This window comes from Hippopotamus amphibius, chromosome 7 (assembly GCF_030028045.1).
Source record: "Hippopotamus amphibius kiboko isolate mHipAmp2 chromosome 7, mHipAmp2.hap2, whole genome shotgun sequence".
NCBI lineage: Eukaryota > Metazoa > Chordata > Mammalia > Artiodactyla > Hippopotamidae > Hippopotamus > Hippopotamus amphibius.
The window spans coordinates 5,464,251-5,487,907 of NC_080192.1; the positions used below are offsets into that span (position 1 = coordinate 5,464,251).

At 55.0% G+C, this 23,657-nt stretch overlaps 1 protein-coding gene and 2 non-coding genes across 3 annotated transcripts; 2 read left to right on the forward strand and 1 right to left on the reverse strand.

The window, feature by feature from the left end:
* Positions 1-2,448: 2,448 nt before the first annotated feature.
* LOC130857929 (small nucleolar RNA SNORA56) lies at positions 2,449-2,574 on the reverse strand. The gene has a single exon (XR_009054923.1). It is a non-coding gene; the product is annotated as a small nucleolar RNA SNORA56 (small nucleolar RNA).
* Positions 2,575-4,923: 2,349 nt separating this feature from the next.
* On the forward strand, positions 4,924-16,646 carry PNPLA5 (patatin like phospholipase domain containing 5). Its single transcript, XM_057743328.1, has 9 exons — positions 4,924-5,116; positions 5,524-5,756; positions 8,074-8,139; positions 8,436-8,645; positions 9,932-9,992; positions 11,245-11,430; positions 13,385-13,517; positions 15,867-15,983; positions 16,565-16,646. Exons 1-9 carry the CDS (start codon positions 4,924-4,926, stop codon positions 16,644-16,646), a joined length of 1,281 nt encoding a protein of 426 aa, XP_057599311.1.
* On the forward strand, positions 14,336-14,408 carry TRNAE-CUC (transfer RNA glutamic acid (anticodon CUC)). Its single transcript has one exon. It is a non-coding gene; the product is annotated as a tRNA-Glu (tRNA).
* Positions 16,647-23,657: the final 7,011 nt, after the last annotated feature.

Genomic DNA, 23,657 nt, shown 5'->3' on the forward strand with positions numbered 1-23,657 from the left:
GGGACCTTCCACCCTTGGTCTCCTGGGGACAAATAAGGAGGCCGGACCCTGTGTCCTGAAGGAAGCCTGCGGTGCCATCCCAGCCCCTCCACCCTTGTCTGTGGGCCTCTGCTGGACCTCTGTCTGTCTCTGCCCTGCACGCACCGCGTGGTAGGGCCTGTGGACAGCCCTGCTGGCCCCTCAAGTCCCATTCGTCCAGAATAGCTCTGATTCCTAATATCTCATAGGCAAAGCCTCAGAGCTGGTGGCCTGAAGTCTTTTTATAAATATTCCGTGGAAATCATTCTCCTGAACTTTTTTTTTTTGCCACACCATGCATCATGTGGGATGTTAGTTCCCCGACTAGGGATTGAACCCGTGCCCCCTGCAGTGGAAGCGTGGAATCCTAACCACTGGACCCCCAGGGAAGTCCCCTCCTGGACTTCTTAAAGTGGGACTTGCGTGGATTCTCTGATCCCAACACACACCTCCTGTGGAGCTGGACCCACAGGCAGGCCTGCCACCCGGGCCCACGGCCCTGTTGCCTCTGGACTTAGGATCTACTGTGTGCCGGCTCCGCGCTGGGCATCGAGCATGTGGAAGGGAACTGGCGGAGGCCCCAGACTGGGGTCCACACTGTTCGAGCCTGCGTTGGAGGTAAATAGATCGCTTTGCACACACAGGGACAAGCATTTTCCAGTATTTGTTTTGACACATACACTGCTCACCTTTTCCCAAGTGTTGCTGAATTCACAGCAGCTCTTGGTCCTTCAGTGTTTTCTCCACCAGTGGATGCTAAAGTGATGACTGCCAGGTGACTCTCCAGGTGTGTGTGTGTGAAGTGAGACCCTCATTCTGGAAAAGGCTGAGGTCTGTGATGTAGCTCAATTTCCCCGACTTACAGGTGGAGAAACTGAGGTCCAAAGAGAGGCAGTGTCTTGTCCCAAGCCTCAGTGGCAGGGTCCACTCCAGAACCCAAGTAAGCTGGGGTCCACTTGTCAAATCTGGGTCTTGGGTCTGGGTGAAATGCTCTTGGAAGATCCTGGCCCACCAGGGGCCAGGTGTAGGGTCAGGATGGAGGCCGGAGCTGAGGGCGGGAGGAGAACAGGTTCTGCCCCAGCCAAGTAAGCTTCACCACCTCTTCCTCCTCCTCCTCCCCTTTTGCCAACAGCCTAGGCCATGTGGCTTATTGGGGCTGTGAGTTTACAGCCTTTCACAACCTTCAGATAACTGTGCTCTCCCTCTGCCCACCCGGCCCTGACACGTGGGCCTTCATGCCACCAGCCAAGGCAGCCCAGGGCTGGGCTCTAAAGATCCATTCCCCACCCCACCCCTATCCTGGGCTTCATCAAAGTCCCTCTTCCCTCCCTCCACGCCCTTGGGGTTCCCCCCCCCCCCACCTCTCCAATCTGTCTCTTTTTATACTGGTTGATATTGGTCACCTGTTCCTAGGGCTCAGACCTCTGCTCTCTTTTCTCTTCTCTTTTTAACTTAAAAAGGATAACAAGTAAACTTTAATAAGTAAAAGCTGCTGTATTCTTCTCCCAGCCACGAGTGATCTCATCCTTTAAAAACGGGTAAGGGTTACAACCTGAGGTACAGAACAATCTGGCTTCTGGCTCAAACACATGTCTCCAGATGCACTTGGGTGATCAAGGCTGTTGACACAGCTGTGGGAAGTGAAAAGGGGCTGCCAGGCCACAGGACACCCTGGGCACCACGAGACCTTGCCCAGCTTGCACCGAACAGGAAATACAGGGTGATGCCCGAACAGACCACTGGACCCCATCCAGTGAGCAACGTGGTTCTGTGACTCCATTTCACAGGGCAGACTTCAGTTCTACAGGTTTTTAAAGCTGGGAATGGGGGGTTGGGTGCTAAACCAGGGAAGGACAATGATGTTGAAATGGCCCGGGGACAGTGGCTGGGCAGTGCTGGGCAGGAAGGCCAGGCTTCCCACCGTGAACAGGCACAGGTGTCAGTGGCATCAAATCTGCCTCCTTCGCTGCCCATATTCTTAAAACAGGAGAAGATGGGATGGCCCACCAGGTATCATGGCTCAAGGCTCTGGGAGCAGCCACCACATGCCCCTTCCGGGACCAACGTCCCATTCCTTCAAGTAGAGGACACACTCTTAAAGCCGTCTTCAAGGCTCAGAAACCACTTCCTCACTTCTGTCTCCTTTTTGGTGGTGTCCTTGTCCCCACCTCCCAGCTCGCCTCTGCTCTCTACTGCAGCTTTGGCCTCCCCCCGTCCCTCCCCCTTCCCTTCCCCCCCTCCTCCTCCTTCACCTCCTTCTTTTTCCTCCACCTCTTCTCCTCCTTCTTGCTCAGGTAGGGAGCCACTGGAGAGGTCTCCTCACTTTCGCTCTCACCCTCTAGCTTCCGCTTTGGGGCATTTACTGCTTCAGCAAACCCCTCTCTCTGCAGAAACTCTGAAAGAGGCACCGCTCTACCCTCAGTTAATCCGTGATCTTTGGAGAGTCTAAAGCCACCATCCAAACCCTGATGCTGGACAGAACTCACCACTTATGGCCAAAGATGGACCCCCTCTCGAGTCTCCCGAGCCAGACCAGAAAGCGAGAACTGTCTCCTGTCTTTTTCCTTTTTCCTTCTCACGTTTTCAGAGAAGTTGCAAGAATTGTGCATAAAAGAATTCTCATGTCCCCTGTACTCAGATTCCCCTTTACAAGTGGCACATTTGCTTTCGTTCTCTAGATGATAGACATACAGACAAATAGATGTGGATATAAGATATAAGGGGGCACAGTGGTTAAGAGCAGGGGACACGGGTTCAAGCCCTGGTCCGGGAAGATCCCACATGCTGTGGAGCAACTAAGCCCAGGCGCCACAAATACTGAGCCCGTGTGCTGCAACTACTGAAGCCTCCTTTTTTTTAGCTCCTCAGATGTACATCATCTGTTTTATTTTACTATTTTATTCATTGCCTCTTCCTCCCCATCTCTGTTTCTCTTGCCTTTCGCTCCCCATAGACACACCCGCTAGTATATGCAATGTCTGACCTTCCAATTCATCTTCCAGGCAGTTAATACATTATTTTAAAAATACATAGTAGAAAAGTTATATGCACCCCAATGTTCATAGCAGCACTATTTACAACAGCCAAGAAATGGAAGCAACCTAAACGTCCATCAACAGATGAATGGGTAAAGATGTGGTGCATATATACAATGGGATACTACCCAGTCATAAAAAAGAATGAAATAATGCCATTTGCAGCAACATGGGTGGACCTAGAGCTCTATCATACTAAGTCAGGCAGAGAAATACAAATACCATATTCACTTATATGTGGAATCCAAAATATGACACAAGTGAACTTATTTTCAAAACAGAAACAGACTCTCAGACATAGAAAACAAACTTATGGTTACCAAGGGTAAGGGGGTGGGATTAGGGTTAGGGTTAAGGTTAGGTTTAGGGATAAATTAGGAGTTTGGGATTAGCAGATACACACTACTATATATAAAATAGATAAACAACAAGGTCCTCCTGTATAGCACAGGGAAGTATATTCAATATCTTGTAATAAACCATAATGGAAAAGAATATGAAACTGAATCACTTTGCTGTACACCAGAAACTAACATGACATTGTAAGTCAACTACACTTCAATTTAAAATAAATAAATAAAATACATAGTAACACTTTGGGAATGGTCTAAAATGTTTGCATAGATGCCGTCATGCCATAAGCCCCCTCCTCCTTTTCCCCGTCACTTCCGAGGCTCTGCGGCCATGATTCCCTGAAGCGTCCCCTTGTGGTTACTCATCCACACCCCGCGGGGTGGGGGGAGTCATCTGTGACCCACCGCCACAGGCAACACTGCCACCCACCTCTTCTCCTGCATCACCCTGTGGACGCATTGCAGGGTTGCCCAGGGATTCTTATTTCACTCATTGCCCAGCCTGACTTCCTGAACGGTGGCCCCAATTTACAACTCGTGGGCAAGTTTCCTTGAAGCCATTTCCTGGCTGTGCGGGTGCCTCCACCTCTCCAGGCTGACCCCTGACTGACCGCGGGCACAGTGGTCCCCAGCTTTGTGAGAGTGACCGCAGGAACTGCTCAACACAGCACTGCACAGCTTTGTGAGAGTGACCGCAGGAACCGCTCAACACAGCACTGTGCCTGCACCCCTGCTGCGAGCCGCCCCCCGTTGCCCCCTCCCCGACCAGGGCTGGCCAGCTGATGGTGGGTCCGCATTTGGGGGAGCAACGATCAGGGCAGAAAGGGCTCTTGACGTAGGTCCTCATCCAAACCCCTCACGTTATGCTGACAAAGTGCAGCCCAGAGAGAGTGAGGAATTCGGCCAAAGTCCCACACACGGGGGTGTGGGCGGAGTCTGGAACCCAGACCGCCCCGCTCCCACTGCTTTCCCCTGTCCCTGATCCAGCGCAGCTGCAGAAAGTCTGGTTTGACCCCAAAGACCGGGTGTTGTGGGTCCATCACCCCCACTTCCTGGCTACCACTCTCCCTCCTGCCCTCAGTTTCCTCATCTGTAAAATGGGGGCGGAACGCTTCTGTCACGACTGCCAGAGATCAGGCAAAGGGCTTGTCGCACTTACCTGGGGCCCCATCACCCAGAAATCTGGACCTGTGATCCTGTCGGAGGGCAGGCGTGTTGGGGCGAGCCAAGTCGCCCACAGTGTGCCGGCGCTTTCAGGGCACACCTGGTGCATACCTGGGGTTGGGGTTGTGGGTCTCGGCTCCGGGACTTCATTGGCTGGTGCTGCGGGTGACGCACCCTGGGGGCGGGACAGAGGCATGAGAGGCGGGTCCTGGGCTGTGGCCGGAGCATCACCTCTTAGCCGCAAACTCCCTCTCGGTACACGCCCGGTGACGCTTCCCGGTGCGGCGCCCCATCCGCCACTGATCCCCCTGCCGGCCCTATTCCAGCCGCATCCCCGGCCAGGCCCCACCGCTATGACCTGCTTCGAGAAGGAGGGCAGCTGGAGCCTGTCCTTCGCCGGCGCGGGTTTCCTGGGTCTCTACCACGTGGGCGTGACCCACTGCCTCGGTCAGCGGGCCCCGCGCCTCCTCGGCGGCGCCAGCCGCTTCTATGGCTCCTCGTCCGGGGCGCTCATGGCCCTCGGCATCATCTGTGGCAAGTCTGTCGGTGAGTCCGGGGACGGCGTGGACCAGGAGCGCTGGGGAACATCGCCTCGCCAGCCCAGTCGAGGCTGATTCCAACCCGGGAGGGTGGGCGCCCAGAGGGGTGTCTCAGGGCCTCGTGCCTGGCGCGGTGCCCTGCTCTCGCTACAGCTCGCCGGCTCCCACAATCCCTATGAGAACCCTGAGGACTCGGGACTGTGGTCCCCCGCAGAGGACCGATCCGAGGCTCAGAGCCGGGAAGACTGTTCCCAAGGTCAAGAGGTTGGACGGAGCCTTGGCACGCAGGGCTGGGCGTAGAAATTCTGAGCCGGAGAGCGGAGGGCCCTTCACTCCCATGGGGCCCAGGAGGGAGGTCAAGCCTTTGGGATGGGTGTGGTTGAGGCCACCCCCCCTTCCCCACCCCCCCTGCAGACTTCTGCTGCTCCCGCCTCCTGGACATGGTCAAGCACGTGGAGCAGCTGAGCCTGGGCATCTTCCACCCCTCCTTCATGCCCGTCGAGAGCATCAGGCAGGACCTGCAAGACCAGCTGCCTGCCAACATTCACATCCTGGCCTCCCAGCGGCTGGGCATCTCGCTGACCCGCTGGCCCGATGGCCAGAACTTCATCATCACTGACTTCGCCACCCGCGATGAGGTCATCCAGGTGAGCAAGTGGTGGGGCCCTGGGCCTGGTGGCAGGCGGGTGGGCTCCATCTCTTACCAGAGTGACTTTCAGGAGAGTGACTTTCAGGCGCTGTCCAGAGCAGACACTTCTCTGGGGCCCTGGGCGGCGGGGGGGGGGGGGGGGGGTGGGGGGTGGGGGGGGGCAGAGGTCAAAGAGGGGGCAGATCTCAGTTTGTTTGCAAATGACGGCATTGAGATGCAGAGGGGGTGGTCAGGTGAGTAAGACTTCTTAGCCGGCTGTGGGAGGCCCCTTGGCTGCACACTGATTGGGGTATGGCTGGGGGAGGTGGGCAAAGTCAGTCTTTTGTAGTCAGGGCCCCCACAGGGGCTACTCCTCCCAGAGGGGTGCCTCCCCAGCCTCACCCCACCTGGCTCCTCCGGGTGGCTGTGTTGGGTCTTCATTGCTGCGCAAGGGCTTTATCCAGTTGCGGTGAGCAGGGGCTACATTTCATTGCGGTGTGTGGGCTTCTCAGTGCAGTGGCTTCTCTTGTTGCAGAGCACAGGCTCTAGGCACGCGGGCTTCAGTAGTTGTGGCTCGAGGGCTCTAGAACACAGGCTTAGTGGCTGTGGCACACGGGCTTAGTTGTTCCATGGCACGTGGGATCACCCCAGACCAGGAATCGAACCCGTGTCCCCTGCATTGGCAGGTGGATTCTTAACTGCTGCACCACCAGGGAAGCCCCCCCTCCAGGTGCTTTTTGAAGCAGCAAACACTGATTGTCTACTATGTGCCCGTCTCCATTCCAAGCACATCCCAAGTGACTACAACAGGAATGAAAGACAAAAATCCTTGTCGTCTGGGGGCTTCTGTTCAAACGTGTGGGTGCAGATAGTGACCACATCCTCATGTAACAAAGTAAGAAACAATCCAGTATTGGAATAAAACAGGGGGATAGGACAGAGAGCCCCATGGTCAGGGAGGGGACAGGGACAGGCTGTGGGGGTGGTCAGGAGGGCCAAGTAGGGGCCAGGTCCAGGGAGAGCTCAGACAGGCATAGGGCGAGGCCCCTGCTTCCACCATTGCGGCTCTGCTCACCCTTCCCATCGGGGTCCCTGATGCAGAATCCACTTCATCCTGGCGTCCCAGCCCCCAGCACGGGGACTGTGTCTGAATGTGCGCTGACTGGAATTCTTAGCGTGTGCAGGGGAGGGGCCAGTCCTTTGCTGTAAGTTCATGTCCATGGGCTCCTAGGACCCCAAAGTGCGTCCCAGCCTCCTGGCCTGTGTGGCACATAGTACAGGGCCTGGCACTTAGTAGGTGCTCAGTAAACATTAGCCGCTGTTGCTATGATGATTAGCCTACGGGAACAAGGCTCTCACCTGCACCTCCATCCTGTCTCGGATGGTTCCACATGTCCCCGGAAGGGCTGGAGGGATGTTTCCAAGCATCCCAGGAGACAAAGTTCTGTGCTCAACGAATCTGGTAAACTCTAGGTCAGTGGTTTTCAACTAGGGGTGATTTTTAGCAACACTGGAAACAATTTAGGTTGTGACAACTCTGTGTGTGTGTGCACACGCACAGAAGCACACTTGGGCACAAAGTGCTGGCCTCTAGAGGATACAGACCAGGAATGTTGCTAAACATCCTGCAATGCACAGGACAGCAGACCTCCCCCAACAGAGAATTCTCCAGCCCCAAATGTCATTAGCGTCAGAGACTCTGTTAAGCATCTTTTTTACTGCAGGACTTCTCAGAACCTCTACTGGGAAGCATAGACAGTGTTTTCCAAGTGGGGAGAGAGTCATGATTTCTTGTTTGAGGTGACCCTGGTAGGATCAGTGTCCAGGGAAGGCACTTTGGGAGACAAACTAGATTCTCGGTAGGGAATTCCTGGCTGGTGAATGGTACTCGATGCCTGTCTGTACCTTGGGGGAAGGTTCCAGCAGCAGTCCTGAGTCAGCAAGGGTCCCATCAGCAGGAAGAGGAGGGCAGGTGTCAAGATGAACCTGTGTTCAAATCCCTTCTTTTTTTCTTTTTTTTTTGCTGCACCACGCGGCTTCTGGGATCTTAGTTCCGCAAGCAGGGATTGAACCCGTGCCCCCTGCAGTGGAAGCGTGGAGCCCTAACCACTGGACCACCAGGGAATTCCCTCAGATCCCTTCTTAACTTTGAGAACTTGGCTGGGGTGTGGGCCTTGGCTGGGTCTGAAGCCTCCCTGGGCCTCAGACCCCCTCCCTGGACACAGCACTCCTGACACGCCCCGTGTGGGCTCTTCTGGGGTTACACACCATGCCCAGAGCGGGTTCTGACCGTGAGGAGCGTGAACAGCTGTGTTGCCACTGACTTGTCTTCCCAGGCCTTGGTCTGTACCTTATACTTCCCTTTCTACTGTGGGATGATTCCCCCCGAATTCAGAGGGGAGGTAAGTGCGCTTCGGGGGCTCAGTGACCGAGCCCCTGCCCTGTGCTCTGGGCGCCTGGGTCCCTACTGCTGAGAGCTGTGTGGGTGGAGGAAATCATGTTCTTGGAACACGTACTGTGTGCCAGGCCAACCTCCCCTGCACACCGCCCCCAGGGGTGCTCAGAGCATCCTGGGCAGGGGGCCACCTAGTGGTTCGGGGCAGCTAGAGGTGACCGGCTGCAGCCTGTTTCCGGGGGTGGTTTTGTGGCCATGTGGGCGGAGGGCGCCCTGAGGGCAGCACAGCCGCCTGAATCGCAGCGCTACATCGACGGCGCTCTGAGCAACAACTTGCCCTTCGCGGACTCTCCCTCCACCATCACCGTGTCGCCCTTCCACGGGACAGTGGACATCTGCCCCCAGAGCAGCTCGGCAAGCATGCACGAGCTGAACGCCTTCAACGCCAGCTTCCAGATCTCCACCAAGAATTTATTCCAGGGGGTCACCTCCCTCATACCCTCCAGCCCCGAGGTATGTCTGGCCCCCGTGACCGGCCGTGAAGGTGTTAGAGGTTTGGCTGTGATCTAGTGCCCCATGATCTCTGTGCCCCTGAGCCCCCCACCCCCCACAGCCTCAGGGCAGTCGGGACACATGTCCCAAGTCTCACAGCCAAGCTCTTGAACTCAGCCCGGGCTCGTCCCTCCCTTCAAGGCAGCACACCGAGACCAACCCTGCTGAACTGAGGTTTAAGCCCGGCCTCTGCCGGTGCTCTTCTGGGTCAGGCTCTGTGACAAGGTACTGTTGTCATCTCTGTTTCTCAGGGGAGGCCACCAAGGCTCAGAGAGGTTCAGCAACCTCTTCCAAGTCACGTAGCCTGGAAGCAGCAAAGCCAGGCTCCAAATCCTCAGCTAGCCCAGACTCAATGCTCTTAACTGCTGCCTTAGACTATGGCCACATGGGCCCTGTGTATGGTGGCAAGCCACGAGCACAGAAAAAGATGGACAGTAGACCCGCATTTCCTGCTTTTGGCTCCTTGGTATTTCTGGGAAGTGGGCAACTGGACAACAGTTTATCCTCATAACACGCTCCTCGACCCCAGTCACACCCTGGCCCTCCCCTATTCCTTCACACCTCTTATGGTCATGTAGTATTTTGTAATTTATGAAACAAGGTCCTGTTCATTTAAGCTGATCCTCCCTACACCTAAGGGCTGGACAGAAAATCTCAGCCCCATTTTATACACAAGGAAGGTGAGGCTCTCAGAAAGGTGGTGTGGCTGTCTGGAGGTCACACAGTAGGGGAAGGCAGAGCTCCTTCCTGGACCTGCAGGTGCCTTTTCCCCACAAGCGGGGCTCTGATGGATACAGGCAGGGGCGGGCCTCTGCGTGCCTCGGCCATCTCAGGCTGGTCCTGGCAGTGTCACCAAAGGGCAAAGGGAGCCACCATATACTGATCTGCAGGGAACCAGGCAATGTCTCAGGCATCCCGGGCCAGGCCTTATTATCCCATTTTCCAGAGGAGGGAGCTGAGGCCACAGAGGGGAGGGTCCAAAGCACGAGCCCCCAGGCACGGAGTCTCAGAGGCTGCGGGAAGGGAGGTGGCTGGAGCAGAGCTGTTCCACCTGAGGTCCTGGGACCCCCTCTGCCCAGTGCTGGGAAGGGACCCTCAGGGTCCTGGAGCCCTGCTGAGGGATCTCTTGGGAAGCCTAGGCTGCCCAGGGATCACTTCCAGTTGAAGACAAGTCTCTGGCCTGTGACCACCAGCTCGAGGGGCAGGCCCAGGCCTTCCCCATCCCACCCTCACCTGTATGTTGGCAGGTAATAGCTGACAACTGCAGACAAGGCTACCTGGATGCCCTGAGGTTCCTGGAGAGATACGGTAGGTGGCAGCCTCCACAGTAGCTGAGGGTCGCCCCACACATGAGTGCCAGGTGAATCCTGCCTCTCAGCTGTTCGAATGTTTTTTTTCTGGCCATGCCGCACGGCTCATGGGACCCTTAGCTCCCCAACCAGGGACTGAACCCAGGCACACTCAGCTGTGAAATCCCAGAGTTCTAACCGCTGGATCGCGGGGAATTCCCTCAGGTGTTTGAGTTTTTAGGGACCTTGGCTCACGCATTCTCTTCCTCAGCATCTGCTCTATGCTTGGCCTGAGCTGGACGCTGGGTGCTGGGAACACAGAGAGGAATCACACATGTGTCCTACTCTCAAGCTGCCCACCGCCTGGTGTGAGGGAGACAGATCCAGAGAGCATCTCCCCAGGGTGATGGAGGAATGCTCAGGGCCGTGGGAGTCCAGTAGGGGCACCTAACCTGGTGGGTTGGGTGGGCAAGGAGGGCTTCCTGGAGGCGGTGACAGATAACCTGGATTTTTAACTGGTTTAAAAGACTATAGAAAGATTGAAGATGGAAAGGGAGAGGGCAGTCTAGGCGGAAGGAAGAAGGGTGAGAGCAAAGGAACGCTTTGTACCTTGAAGGCACACACCTCAGTGGAGCCGCAGGAGTGTGTGTGCGTGCTTGTGTGTGCGTGCTTGTGTGTGTGTGTGAGAAAGAGAGAGAGAGAGCACTATGGAGCACTGGGTGGGCCAGAGAGGTCTTCTTAGCTGGAGAGCTTGAATGTCATCCCACAGGGTAATGCTCTACAAAGTGGTAGAGCTGAGATTTGAACTCAGGCCATCTGGCCCCAAAACCCTTGACCTCCATGCAACAGCCCCAAATGCACAGCAGCAGGAAGCATTTGCCGAGTGTGTAATATGTGCCCAGACCTGGGCTTGAGCTTTACGTAGGTATCGCATCTAATTCTCGGAACAACCGTACACAGCAGGTCTTAATCTCTCCCTTTCCCAGGGAGGGAAACCACGCATGGAGCTGTTAGGTCACGGAGGTAGCAGGTGGTGACCCCAGCACCTGAACCTTGGGCCGGGTCTTGAGGGCCTGGAGTCTGTTAACCACTAGCAAGTGCACAGGAATCAGGGCGTGGAGCAGGGCCGGGGCGCGCAGGACGAGGTCATTCAGGATGAGCCGTGGGTCCATCCAGCCTGCGGCAAATGGGTCCCCAGAGCTGGGGAGGTCCTTTTTACCAGGAGGCTCCAGATGTGCTGATCTATCATATCCCTCCTCTCCCCGACCCAGGACTCACCAAGGAGCCAGTGCTGTGGACGTTGTTGTCTAAGGAGCCCCCAGCCCCAGCTGATGGGACCCAGGATGCTGACCACGACAGAGGCCAGAAGGCAGGCCTGTCTCTCAACTGGGCAGTGCCCAACGTGCTGGTCAAGGACGTGCCCGACTTTGAGCAGCTCTGCCCAGAGCTGGAGGCTGGTACTGCCCCTCCCGTCCTGTACTTGCTCACCTACCAGGTGCCCTGCACGCAGGGGCCTGGGGCCAGGGGCCCTGCCCTGAAGGTGCTCCCGGTCTGCAAGAGGTCGGGACTCATTTATCGACAGTCTACTCATTTCCAGGCGTGGTGTGGGGGCCTCTTAGGTGTTGCCCCCTTCACTCCTCACCATGACCACGGGCCCGAGTGTTTTCCTTAGCCGATTTCACTGATGAGGGAACTGAAGCTCAGAGAGCGGAAGGGGCTCACCAAGGTCTCAGAGCCTGCCATTGAGGGATTCTAACTCGTGTCTCTGCCTGAGAAAGCCAGGTCTTTGCCCACTGCCCGGGGAAGGGCAGGATGCGCTGAGAGACAGAAGGTTCTGGACTCTCCAGATGGAGACGGACTCATTTCATCCCTCCCACCACTCCCCCAGCCCCAAACAATACTCTGAGGATGGTACTGAATTGTCTGCATTGGACAGTTGAGGAAACTGTAGCACAGAGGGCTCAAGTGACTTGCTCAAGGCCACACAGCTAACAAGCCCTTTAGTCAGCTCTCCTGCTCGGGGACCTGAGTGTCACAACTGCCACGACAGGAAAGCATGGGCACATGTAATGGTGGTGGGAGTGGGAGTTTGAGCGGCATCTGAGCGAGACCTGAAAGGAGGAGTTGGCCAAGCAAAAGAGGGGGAAGACGAGCGTCTAGGGAGCAGGCGCAGCAGGTGCAAATGTCTTGGGTTTGGTGGGGAGCGCTGGAGGCCCCGGTGGCTGAGGGAGGGGTGGGGTAGCAGAGAGGAGCCTGGGCAGGCTGGGAGGGTGGGGCAGGCGGCCTCAAAAGCTGCAGGAGGAGAGAGGTGGGGTGCCACCGGGACGGGGGCGACCCCTTCTTTTCAGAGTTCGCTGCTGTTCTCAACTCTGGGTCCAGCGTTTGCTGCACCAGCTAGGAGGGGCAGGCTGACGAGGCGGGAGGCTGGGAGGAGAGATGATGGTGGTTGAGGCCAGAACAGGGACAAGGGGGTGGGCGAGGGGATAAGGGGGCCCCTCTTTTATGCAAGAGACCACACAGGGCGGGCAGAAGGGGGCCTGGGTCTGCACTGAGCCCCTGAGGTCCAAGCTTGGGGCTCTGGGACCCTGGTGGTGTCCCCGCAGCCACGCGGGGGTGCCAGAGAGCCTCGGATGGGGCCCCAGCCCAACCCCGCAGCCCTGGCCTCACACACACCCCTTGATCCTCGCCTCCCCCAGGGAGACAGGTCCTGCCCGTGTCCCCATTTTTCAGAGGAGGTAACCTAGGCTCAGGGACAGGAAGGGGCCTGTCCTAGGCCACATGGCAGGTAACGGGGAGCCGGGTCCTGGGACTGTTGTCCGTGAACCTGGAGTCGAGGCTGGTGGTGTGTGTGTGGCTGAGCCGTGGTCTGGAGACCGGGATTCGGGCTCTGGCTGTGCCCCGGCCAGAATGCCAGGATGCCAGGCCCTTCCACTCTGGTCAGTTAAGGGGCTGGGGGCTCGGGAAGCGGTCATGTGGTCACAGCTGCTGTTGTTATTAATAACGCTGATGTGTTGCCATTAGTGAGGGAGGTATGGTGGGGCACTTGTCCCCCCAGGGGGCCACAGCAAGCTCTCCAGAGAGGCGGGGGAGGTGGAAGGAGCGTGGGGAGCCCAAAAGACCTTGGGTCCATCCTGGCCCTGCCACTTCCTGGCGATGGGCTTGTGCAAGTCACTTCTCCACTCCGAGCCTCAGTCTGCTCGTCTGTGCAAGGGGCGCACCCTGCCATTTCACAAATGATGAGGGAGCCTCGTAGGGGTTCCATCAGTGCAGCTGCTTCCTCTGCAGACCAGCACGGGGTGGGGTGTCCTCCGTGGACCGTGGCAGGTAGAGAGGGGCTCGGGCTGTCTTCCCTAAGGGTGACCTTGAGGAGGTGGCTGGAGGGTGGGTGGGCAACCACGGCCTCTCTGGCAGCCCTGAAGAAAGCCTGTATGAGGGACCCCAGCGCCTGGGCCTCCTTCTGCCGGTCGGGGCCTGGGCGGGCGCTGACGTACCTGCTGCTGCCTTGCACGCTGCCCTTTGAGTACATCTACTTCCGGAGCAGAAGGTGAGGCCCGGCCAGGGGTTCCTAGGAAGGGCTGGGCTTGGTGAGACCAGTGCCCGTGGCAGGAAGGGCGGCCAGCACACTGTGGGCAGAGTTTGGTTGGTGTCCCCACGCTGCCTGATGTTGGCCGCACGACCCCAAGGAATCTTGGTGGTTTCCTCTGCGAGGCGGGACTGATGGGGAGGCGCGGTAGCAGCTGGGACCGATTGATCCATTGGAAACAGGGCCTCCCGGTCCGTGCCTGGCCCCTCCTGTCTCTAGATCTTTGACCCATTGTTGCATCTGTCAGAGCCTCAGAAAATGTGATGTTTCTGAGGATAACTCTCGGGGTGGTTTGCCTTAGATTAACTGCGTGGCCCAGGCCAGGTGTCTTGACCTCTCTGGGCCTCAGATTCCTTTTCTACAAAATGAGGCCTTTCCAGGGCAGACTGGCTGTGGTTAGGCCCCCACTAACCACTCTCACTCGGCTGGTTAATGGGTTGCTCTGTCATGCTTATTCATTCATTCCTTCGATAGTTATGGAGGGTCTACCAAGGGCCAGGCCTTGGCTGGGGGCTGGGAGGCAGCACTGACTCAGACCCAGTCCCTGGCCTTGCGCGGCCCACAGCCCACCAATCATCACACACTCACCTGTGCGATCCAGCTATGCCTAGGGATACCTAGAGAGGTCTACACCGGCTGGGAACTGGGGCAGTTCATCTGATCTGGAAAGTCTGTTTAGAGGAGATACCTTTTGGGCTATAATCTGAAGGATGAGTAAGAGTCCACAAGGTGAAGAAGGAGAGGAAAAGCATTCCATCCAGATGGCCGGAACAGGGAGTTCCCTGGCAGTCCAGTGGTTAGGACTCCTCACTCTCACTGACGAGGGCCCAGGTTCAATCCCTGGTCAGGGAACTAAGATCCCATGAGCCACGAAGCATGGCCAGAAAAAAAAAAAAAGATGGATGATTGGAGCAGCATGTGCAAAGGTCCAGGGGCAGAAGGCAGAGGGAGTAAGGCTCATTTAAGGAGCAGAAATGAGGCTAGTGTCGCTGGAACCAAAATGTGGAGTGTGTATAAGATGGGGCTGAGGAGTCAGGCAGGGTCAAGACACACAGGGGTCTGTAGCCAGGTGAGGACTATGGCCTTTATCCTGATGGTTGCAGGAAGGCAGTGAAGGGATTGGGCAGGAAAGTGTCATGGAGAGACCTGTAGTTTTAAAAATTCTCTATTCCTTAGAAGAAGGTCTATGACAGCAAGCCACAAGGCTCTGTCCTGCTCCATGCTGAGTTAATGACTATGTCAGCCCTGCTGTCTAAATTGCTGGGAGACAGCTTTCTGCTGACATGAATTTTTCTGATGCTGAGCTTTTAGAATGAAACCACACGTTGAAATCAAAAAGGATAAATGCAAGTCCTAGCCTTTGCAGTTAAAAAAAAAAATCCATTTATGAGCATTGATGGGGAGGCCTGCCCAGACCACAGGGAAATTCATATTTGGTATTTTCTGTAATCTACATTCTCAACATGTAGATGGCAGTAGTAGAGGAAGAAGGTCCAGAACAAAGGAGGGGACAGTCCACTGTCACATTGCACCCTTTGGACCGACTGCCCAGTCGGTTTAGAGGCCTGGTTTAGAGGCCCTGATTTAGAGGCCCCTCTAAGGGCAGCACGTTGGGAGAGGACGCCCTGCATTGTCCAGTGAGTCTGAGAAGGTGTCTGGCCAAGCGTCCCCTCAGCCGTAGTTGGAGGATGCCACCCTCTGCTGGTCCTGCGAGGCCACGGGAGCCACGGGAAGGCACTGAGCACGGGAGGGCCACCGTCAGATGTGTGTCTAGGAAGTCGCTGGCTGTCAAGAGGAGAGTGGATGAAGGGGCATGGAGGGGGAGGGCAGGGGCTGGGCTGGGGAAGAGAGAGAGGAAGGGACAGAAACACGGAGGAGGTGAGGTGACAGTCCTCACTTGGCTGGTGAGAAACTGAGGCCCAGAGAGGTTCCCTGACCCACTCAGGTCACACAGCTAATGAACAGGAGAGCAGGCTGCACCCCAAGCCAGCCTGACCCCAAAGCCCTGCCCTTTCCACCCCTGGGCTTCCCCCTTGCACCCTGTGGAGGCGGTGACCCGACAGGCCTGGTGGCCTCCACCAAACTCAGAGTCCGTGAGGGATCCGTCCCCACCCCCTCGTGACTCTGCAGGAGCCCGTGGGTCCGACCTGCTCTGCGGCGGAGCCAACACCCCCCCCCCCGGCCCTTCCTTTAGCCCCGGCACCTCAGTGAAGGGCCCCCAGCTCTGCTCTGGCCCCAGGGAGGGTGGGCTCAGCGGGGCTGCACACCCGGGCTCAGCCAGGTAGCCAGGCTGGTGCTGCCTCTCCTCAGGGTGGTGGCGTGGCTGCCCGACGTGCCGGCCGACGTGCGGTGGATGCGGGGCTTGCCGAGGAGCTTGGCCCTCGAGGTCTACTCCAGGAGGAAGGACCAGCTCCCTGGGCTGGTCAGGTGAGACGGGCAGAGTGGGGTGGACCAGGAGTGGCCGCCCCGGGAGGGGGAGGCACCAGCTGTTCCCCTGGACCCCAGACAGGCAGTCACACCATCCGTGCTCCTGTTCGCCCACCCGTGCGGCCCCCAGCACCTGTTTGGTCCCTGCTGTGGGCCGGCCCTGTGATGGCCTAGATGCAGGAGCTGACCAGTCACATCGGTCAGTCTGCGGGGAGTCACTACGCCTGCTTCACAGAGACGGCCTGAGCTCACGGAGGACCACTGGGTCTCCCTGCTCACCAGACCCCCACTGGTCCTTCTGCCATCCTTGCTGACGTGCCCACGGGCCCTGCATGGGGTCTGGGTCGGGGCTGCCTGCCTCTCCCCGACCTGCCCTCCCTTCTGGCTGCAGACCCCAGCAGTCCTCCCACACCCAGTGGAAATCAGCACAGCGCTCCCCAGGAGTGGCACCCAGAACCTTCCTGCCGTCCCGGCTCAGCCGGAATAAGGACTTATTGCAGGGTTTGGGAGAAGAGTGATCCACGCTTCCCTAACCCCAGGCTCTGAAAATTCACATTTGCTGACTTCTGCTTCCTCTGCAGCCTAGTGGTCACGAGCCCCTTCCAGCCTGAGGCCGCTCCTCCCAAGGACCTGGCCAAGGAGCCCAGACCTGCCCGTCAGTGACTGGCCTCCCCTGACTCCCATCGTGGTCCTGGTCCAATGCCCACACCTGCCCCCAGTCCTTGAGTCCTGACCCGTCTTCCAGAGCTCAGATCCTGGCGCCTAGCCCAGGGTGGGCACTGGAGTTGTCAGCCACGTGGAGGACCAAGAGGACAGAGACTCTTATCCCAGGCCTTGTGACAGGTGGCCTCCAGGAGCTGCAAGAGGCCCCCCGAGTCCCTCTGTAGCCCCTGCTCCTGGGGCCCCGGGTACTTCTTTCCTGGGCAAGGCGCAGCCTCTTAGTCCACCCCCGGGGCACCGTGTGCCCAGGTCATCCTGCGTCTGTCTCGTCAGAGGGAGGAAGAGAGGCAGGAGCTGAGACACACAACTTACTGCTGGAATTTTCATGTGGGGGGCTTGGGGCAGCAGCTCCCGAGAAGAGGGCTTTGGGTGCTGTTGCAGAGCTGCTTGCAGGGCACTTCACAGAAGACGGAGAGAACGCCACATGCTCATGGCAGATGGGGGAGCAAGTGGAAATGATGGGGTGGGGCGTGCCTCCCCTCAGATCCTTTCCCTGACTTTCTCTGTCCTGCACTAACCCTCGGGGGTGACCCCTATGGTCTACGCCACTCTAGAAACCTTGATCGCAGCCTTCCTCTGGGTCCGTCATCTGGGAAACCCTGGCTGGAGATAAGAGGGTGGGAGGAGAGAGAGGGATTAAAATCTTCTCAGAATCCCAGCTGCATGTGCTGCTGTTGAGGTTCCCAAAGACCCCTGGCTGCCACCACCACAGCACATCCCTACTTACTCCTTTAGAAGGCTCACGATGCAGCAGTGCCTCCAGCCCTGCCCCAGCCCCCTCCGTCTCTAGGGCAAAGAGGATGCTGGGACACCAGACCTCCTCCTGCCTCTCCTAGGAGTCACTGCTCTTCCTGTCCTCAGAGCAGAGCCCACACTGAGCCCCTGGCCAGGCCCTTAAGAGACACTCAGCCTGGGGAGGGATGGGGAGGGTGGAGAAATGGAGGCAGGTGTGAGAGAAAAAGGAGCAATTATGTGAACAAAAGACATCATCATTCATTCATTTGACTTAATGAATTATAGGCTCTGGGGACACAGCAGGGAACAAAACTTATCTTCTGGTTTGGGTGCAAGAGCAGATGCTAAACAGTAAACAGGACAATGTGAAAATAAGGTGATCCCGAGGAAAGGCAGTGCTGTGAGGAGATAGGAGGGCGGGAATGGCGGTGGGGAGGGCTGGAGGGGAGCAACATGGGACCACGTGGTCCGGGAAGGCCTCTCTGAGGAGGTGGTATTTGAGGTGAGATCTGAGATGAGAGGTGAGAGCTGGCAAAGAGTTTTGTGAGCAGAGGGACCAGCAAGTGTAAAGAGGGAACAGCAAGTGCAAAGGCCCTGGGCTGAGAATGAAATTGGTCTGTTCAAGAAACCGAGGAACACAACCACCCAGCAATCATGCTCCTTGGTGTTTCCTCAAGGGAGTTAAAAACTTATATCCACACATAAACCTGTTCATGGATGTTTATAGCAGCTCTATTCATCATTGCCACACCAATTATGTTGCAATTGTTGAAACAAAAATGTTGTAATTATGTTGGAAGCAGCCAAGATGTTCTTCAGGAGGTGAATGGATAAATAAACAAGTGGTACATCCAGACAACAGAATATTATTCTGAGCTAAAAAGATGAGCTATTAAGCCATGAAAAGACATGAAGGAACCTTAGATGTGTATCAGTAAGTGAAAGAAGCCAATCTGAAAAGGCTACATACCATATGATTCCAACTATATGACATTCTGGAAAAGGCAAAACTATGGCCCCTGTAAAAAGATCAGTGTTTGCCAGGGATGCGAGGGGTGGGGGCTGAAGAGGTGGAACACAGAGGATTTTTTTTTTTTTAAGATTTCTTTATGTGGACCACTTTTAAAGCCTTTATTGAATTTATTACGATATTACTTCTGTTTTATATTTTGGTTTTTTGGCTGTGAGGCAGGTGGAATCTTAGCTCCCCAACCAGGGATTGAACCTGTACTCCATGGTGAAGTCCATCCACTGGACCACCAGGGAAGTCCGGGGAAACCTCACCCGGCCTGGACACGGACAAGACTGACAGATTGATATCTCATTCTCAATTCTATGGGTGGTGGTGCATGGCTGTTCTTAGTTGGTGGGGCGATTTGTCTGGTTAATTCTGCGCTCGAACCAGACTCTGGCATGCTAGCTAGTTATGTGACCCCCCCAGCACAGAGGACTTTGAGGGCAGTGGAACTACCCTGTATGACACTGTAATGACGGCTACATGTTGTTATGCACTTGTCCAACGCCATAGGATGTACGACACCAAGAGTAAACCCTAGTATAAACTATGGAAAAAGAAAAGAAGCCGAGCAGCCAGATGTGGCTGGAGCCATGGGAGTGACGGGGCGCAATGGGGTTGGTGAGCCCGTGGGCGGTAGGCAGAGGCAGGGGCATGGAGGGCACTCACTGGAGGGTTGAGAGCAGAGAAGCAAAAAGGTGAGTAAAAGGTGAGTGATGTCCAGGAGGCCTGGGGATGGGGATGGGGCTGAAAAGGGAGAGGAGAGGGACGGAGAGTGAGGACGTACAAGAGGCCCTCCAGCTCCCAACCCGTCTCCACCATCCGAGGGGGCTGAGCTGGCCTTTGCCCCCTCTTGCCGTCAGCTGGGTGGGAGTGGGCACAGATCTTGTCCCCTGCATCAGGAAGGGGGCTACCCTATCTTGAGTCAGGTAACCTCCAGGCCCCAGTGGTCCTCTCTGCACAGAACGGGGATGCTCTGTCCCCACTCCCCGGTGCTGAGTTTGGGGTTTCCTCTGCCACTGGAGAGGGAGGCCTGGCCACATGGGTCTCCAGATTAAGGATTTAGAGGCTCAGGAGGCCTCTGAGAATATTCTTGCCCCTCTGTCCTTTGTCCCCATCAAGGACAAAGGCCTCTGTTCCCATGGGCATCGGGCCTCCCCTCCTCACCCCCTCTCTTGTCAGTTCTTTGGGGTTCGCCCTGGGGTATCTTTGTCCTCATTGCTTTTTTTTTAAAGCTCTTTATTGGAATATAATTGCTTTACACTGTTGTGCCAGTGTTTGCTGTACACCAAAGTGAATCAGTTGTATTTATACATATATCCCCATATCCCCTCCCTCCCGTGGCTCCCTCCCACCCTCCCTATCCCGGCCCTCTAAGTCATCAGCCATCATCGAGTTGATCTCCCTATGTTATGCAGCAACTTCCCACCATTGCTCTGTTTTGTATCTCAGACAAGGAGAAAGAATTGGCCGCTCCCACCTTCCTCTCCAGCAGCCTCCTTCACTCAGCTGCATGTTGTTAAATGCCTCTAGCTTACTTGGCTGAATATCTCAATTGCTTATAACACTCTGCTCTGAAAACTTCTCTTTAGTCTTTATTACTCATGGGTTTTGTGTCCAGTTCATCTGTTCACAGCTGGGTTGTTGCAGAGACTATTCACAAGCATCGCTCATTGTACCTCACAGTTTAGTACTTTCCCACTTTCTCTCTTATTTAACTCTTAGGCATTGTCTCACATGGCTTTCTCCCATTGATCCCAGCTCTGCACTCTGAGCCCACGGACCCTGCCTGCTCCCTCTGCCTTGGGGCAGCCTGGCAGGGATAAAAAGGTGGTGATCTCTTCCCTCTGAAGCTGCTCTTCTGCATGGAGAACAGCACATGCCTTATAACCACTCCTCAGGGACATCCCCAACCTAGACTCGCTCCTCAGTAGGCCCCAGCCCCTTGTTTGTCCAAGTCCCTCCAGGTGCACGGGGTCCAGTACTGCCCTCAGTGTGATAAGACCAGCACTGGGCCTGAATTGCCTTTCACCTCTCATCTCCTGGTCACTGTCTCTATTAATGTGGTCTCAGAATGAATGAGCTTGGTTTGAGCAACCCCTGTGGGTTTCAATGAGCCCCCATCCACCACCAGTGCCATGCTCTTCCTTGAGCCTGAAGATGGCTCAGCTGACAAAGCAGACCACCCAGGAGCTGATGCAGGTCAGAGTTCCCTGACTTGCTACCTTTACATCCTCCTGAAACAGAGCCCTGAGGTGTTCCGAGTGGAGGAGGGACCCTGGGCTCTGAAATCAGGTTGACTCAGGTTTCAGTCCGATCTCTGCAACTCAGCGGAGTGACCTAGGGAAACCCTCTTACCTCTCAGAGCCTCCGTTTCCCCCTGTATAAAATGGAGACAATAACACACCTCGTGGGATATTTACTTGAGAAAATTAAACGCTCCTTGCAGAATACACCATATGGTCGGGACTGCTGCTCAGAAAGGGGGAGCAGGGAGTGACAGTGCATCAGCTACACTTCTGCTTTGCATTAGGCGTCAGACTAGGAGGACCACTGGGCCCCTTGGTGCCTCATACTGACCCTGGGTGGGGGACAGTCCAGACAAAACTCGGGGGAGCTGAGATTGGGGCCCAGATCTGTATGATGTCAGAACCCTCCTGGACCCTGCACCATGGTGCCCATCAGGTGTGCTAAAGTCATGGGGCCACCACCCTCCTCTTTCTCCTGGTGTCCCAGCCAAGGACCTCTCAGGACCCTGGAGCCCTGGCATAGCCATGGCTCCATTTTTGCACCACATTTCTGGGCTGGCGGCAAGCCCCCCCCCCCCCCACTGGCTTTCTGAGTGTCAGTTGTCTGCTGGGTGTGTCCTGATGCCTGAGGCAGATGCCCCAAGGAGCTCACATGCCTCTATTTATATATCTGTGGAGGTAATAGGGAATCTAACCCTCACAAGAGCTCACCACTTACAGTTTTCAAAGCCAGTCATCTCAGCTGATTTTCACAGCAACTCTGGGAGGTAACCATTATTCTCCCCCATTTTATGGGTGAGGAAACTGAGACACAGAGAGGCTATGTGCATTGGTAAGTGGTAGAGCTGGAAATGCCCAAGTGTGCGCTCCAGGCAGCAGAAGGATCCCTGGAGCATCACAGCTCATTGTGCACCTGCTCTATGATGAAGGGAAATTCTTTCCTTGATCCATTCCTCATTTCCCTGTCTTTAAAATGACTAGTTGGCTTCTAAAGGGCCTCCAGCTCTGCTCTGGGCCCATAATGTAGACAATTAATACCACTGTGGTCAGAGGGAGGAGAGATGATTAGCCACAGAGGAAAATGTTTCTGACCTGGGTCTTTACAGAAGCCTAGAATTTAGGTTGGCAGAAAGTCATTCCAGGAGTGGGGGCTGCAGGTGCAAAGGCAGGTTGAGGGTGGCAATTTAAACAGACAAGGAATCTGAGGCTCGGAGATGTGAAGTGCCAGGTCCCAGGTCCCACAGCAAGTCAGTGGTAGAGTTAGCATTCAAGCCCAGGTCAGGCCGTGGTTCCATCCTGTCTGCATACTAGAATGCTGCATAGAAACACTGATGCTCAGGACTCTTCTGCAGAAATTCTGATCTTGAGCTAGACCTGTCTGGGCAGGAGTGTGATGGGAGCCTGTAGTTCCTGGGCACTAGTGTCCTCAGGGGCCACCCTGTGGGTGTGATCACCTGCCTGAGCCAGTACCCTGTGACTCAAACTTCCTTAATGTCACCTGTGGCAAGCAGGCTGGTATGTGCCAGTCTGTGTCTGGGGTCACGTGATGCTAGTGGGTGACCTCTGCCCCAGCTCTAAATCCTGTGTACATTAGGCATCCCCAGATACCTCAACCCCTCTGAGCTTAGCATCCCACCTGTAAATCTAAGAATGTACACTAACTGGATATTTGGTGATGTTGAGGAATAATCATTACTTTTTAGTTGTGTTAATGTATTGGGAATGTGTTTTCAAACATTTCATATCTTTTAGAGATCTATGCCGAAATGTTTGTGAAAGAAATGATATAATACATGAGTTGCTTCAAAATAATCTGAGTGGGGAGGGGTGGGTGAGAGTTGATGAAACCTGAGTTGGTAACAGTTGATAATGGGTGATGGGTACATAGAACTTCATTATATTGATACTATTCTTTTTAATTTTGTATATGTTTGACATTTCCTTAATAAAAGAGAATGTAACCTTAAAGATTTGGTAGTACGTACACATAGGAAAATATGCATCAAGATAGAACATAAAACAAAGAAAACCAGGGCCACTGGGTATTGTGGCTAGCCAGAGTCCGGGATTGGGCGGGCATTCGGTTCTGCTGAGCTGTGCGCTTTCAGCACCGCGGACAGCGACCGGCGGCCGCTTCCCGGACTCTGCAGCCATAGGGATCTCAGAGGGCAGAGAACTTCCGGATGCACATTACTTAGGAAGACTCTCTACAGGACAAAAGACTATCCAGCCTCTTACATACCCCCAGAGATGGGACATTCACTACCCATGGGGAAGACCAGGCCTTGATGGACAGTTTGGGCTCATAAGAAGCTTCTGTTTCCTGCTCTTTAAGGATACCTTTGTCAAAAATGAATCAATCACATATATGTGTGTCTATTTCTGGGCTCCCTATCCTGTTCCATTTACCTATATCTATGCTTATGCCAATTTATAGCTTTAAGGTAAATAGGTCTATAGTAAATCTTGAAATCAGGTGGTGTGAGCCTTCCAACTTTGCTATTCTTATTCAAAATTATTTTGACTATTCTAGTTACTTTGTTTTTTCATATAGATTTTAGAACCGGCTTGTTAATTTCTACAAAAGAGCGCATTGGGACTTTGCTTCGGATTGCATAGACTCTATAGATGAATTCTGAGAGGAATAGGCATCTTAACAATGTTGATCCTTCCAACTGATGAACAGGTTATATGCCTCCATTTCTTTAGGTTTTCTTTAATTTATCTCATCAATGTTTTGTAGCTTTTGTTACACAAATCTCGCACATGTTTTCTTAGATTTATTCCCAAGCATTTAATGTTTTTTGATGATACTGCAAATGACATTTTAAAAATTTCAATTTTCAATTGTTTGTTGCTAGTATGTAAAAATACCATTGAGTTTTGTTTGTTGGCCTTGTGTCTTATGAACCTGCTAAACTCATTTATTCACTCTAGTAGTTTTTTTTTTTTTTT

Excerpts from the sequence above, each read along its gene's own strand:
- PNPLA5 (XM_057743328.1), top strand. The coding sequence starts at position 4,924 with ATGACCTGCTTCGAGAAGGAGGGCAGCTGGAGCCTGTCCTTCGCCGGC. Across the intron at positions 5,117-5,523 it reads CATCTGTGGCAAGTCTGTCG|ACTTCTGCTGCTCCCGCCTC; the intron begins GTGAGTCCGGGG and ends CCCCCCCTGCAG. Across the intron at positions 8,646-9,931 it reads TCATACCCTCCAGCCCCGAG|GTAATAGCTGACAACTGCAG; the intron begins GTATGTCTGGCC and ends GTATGTTGGCAG.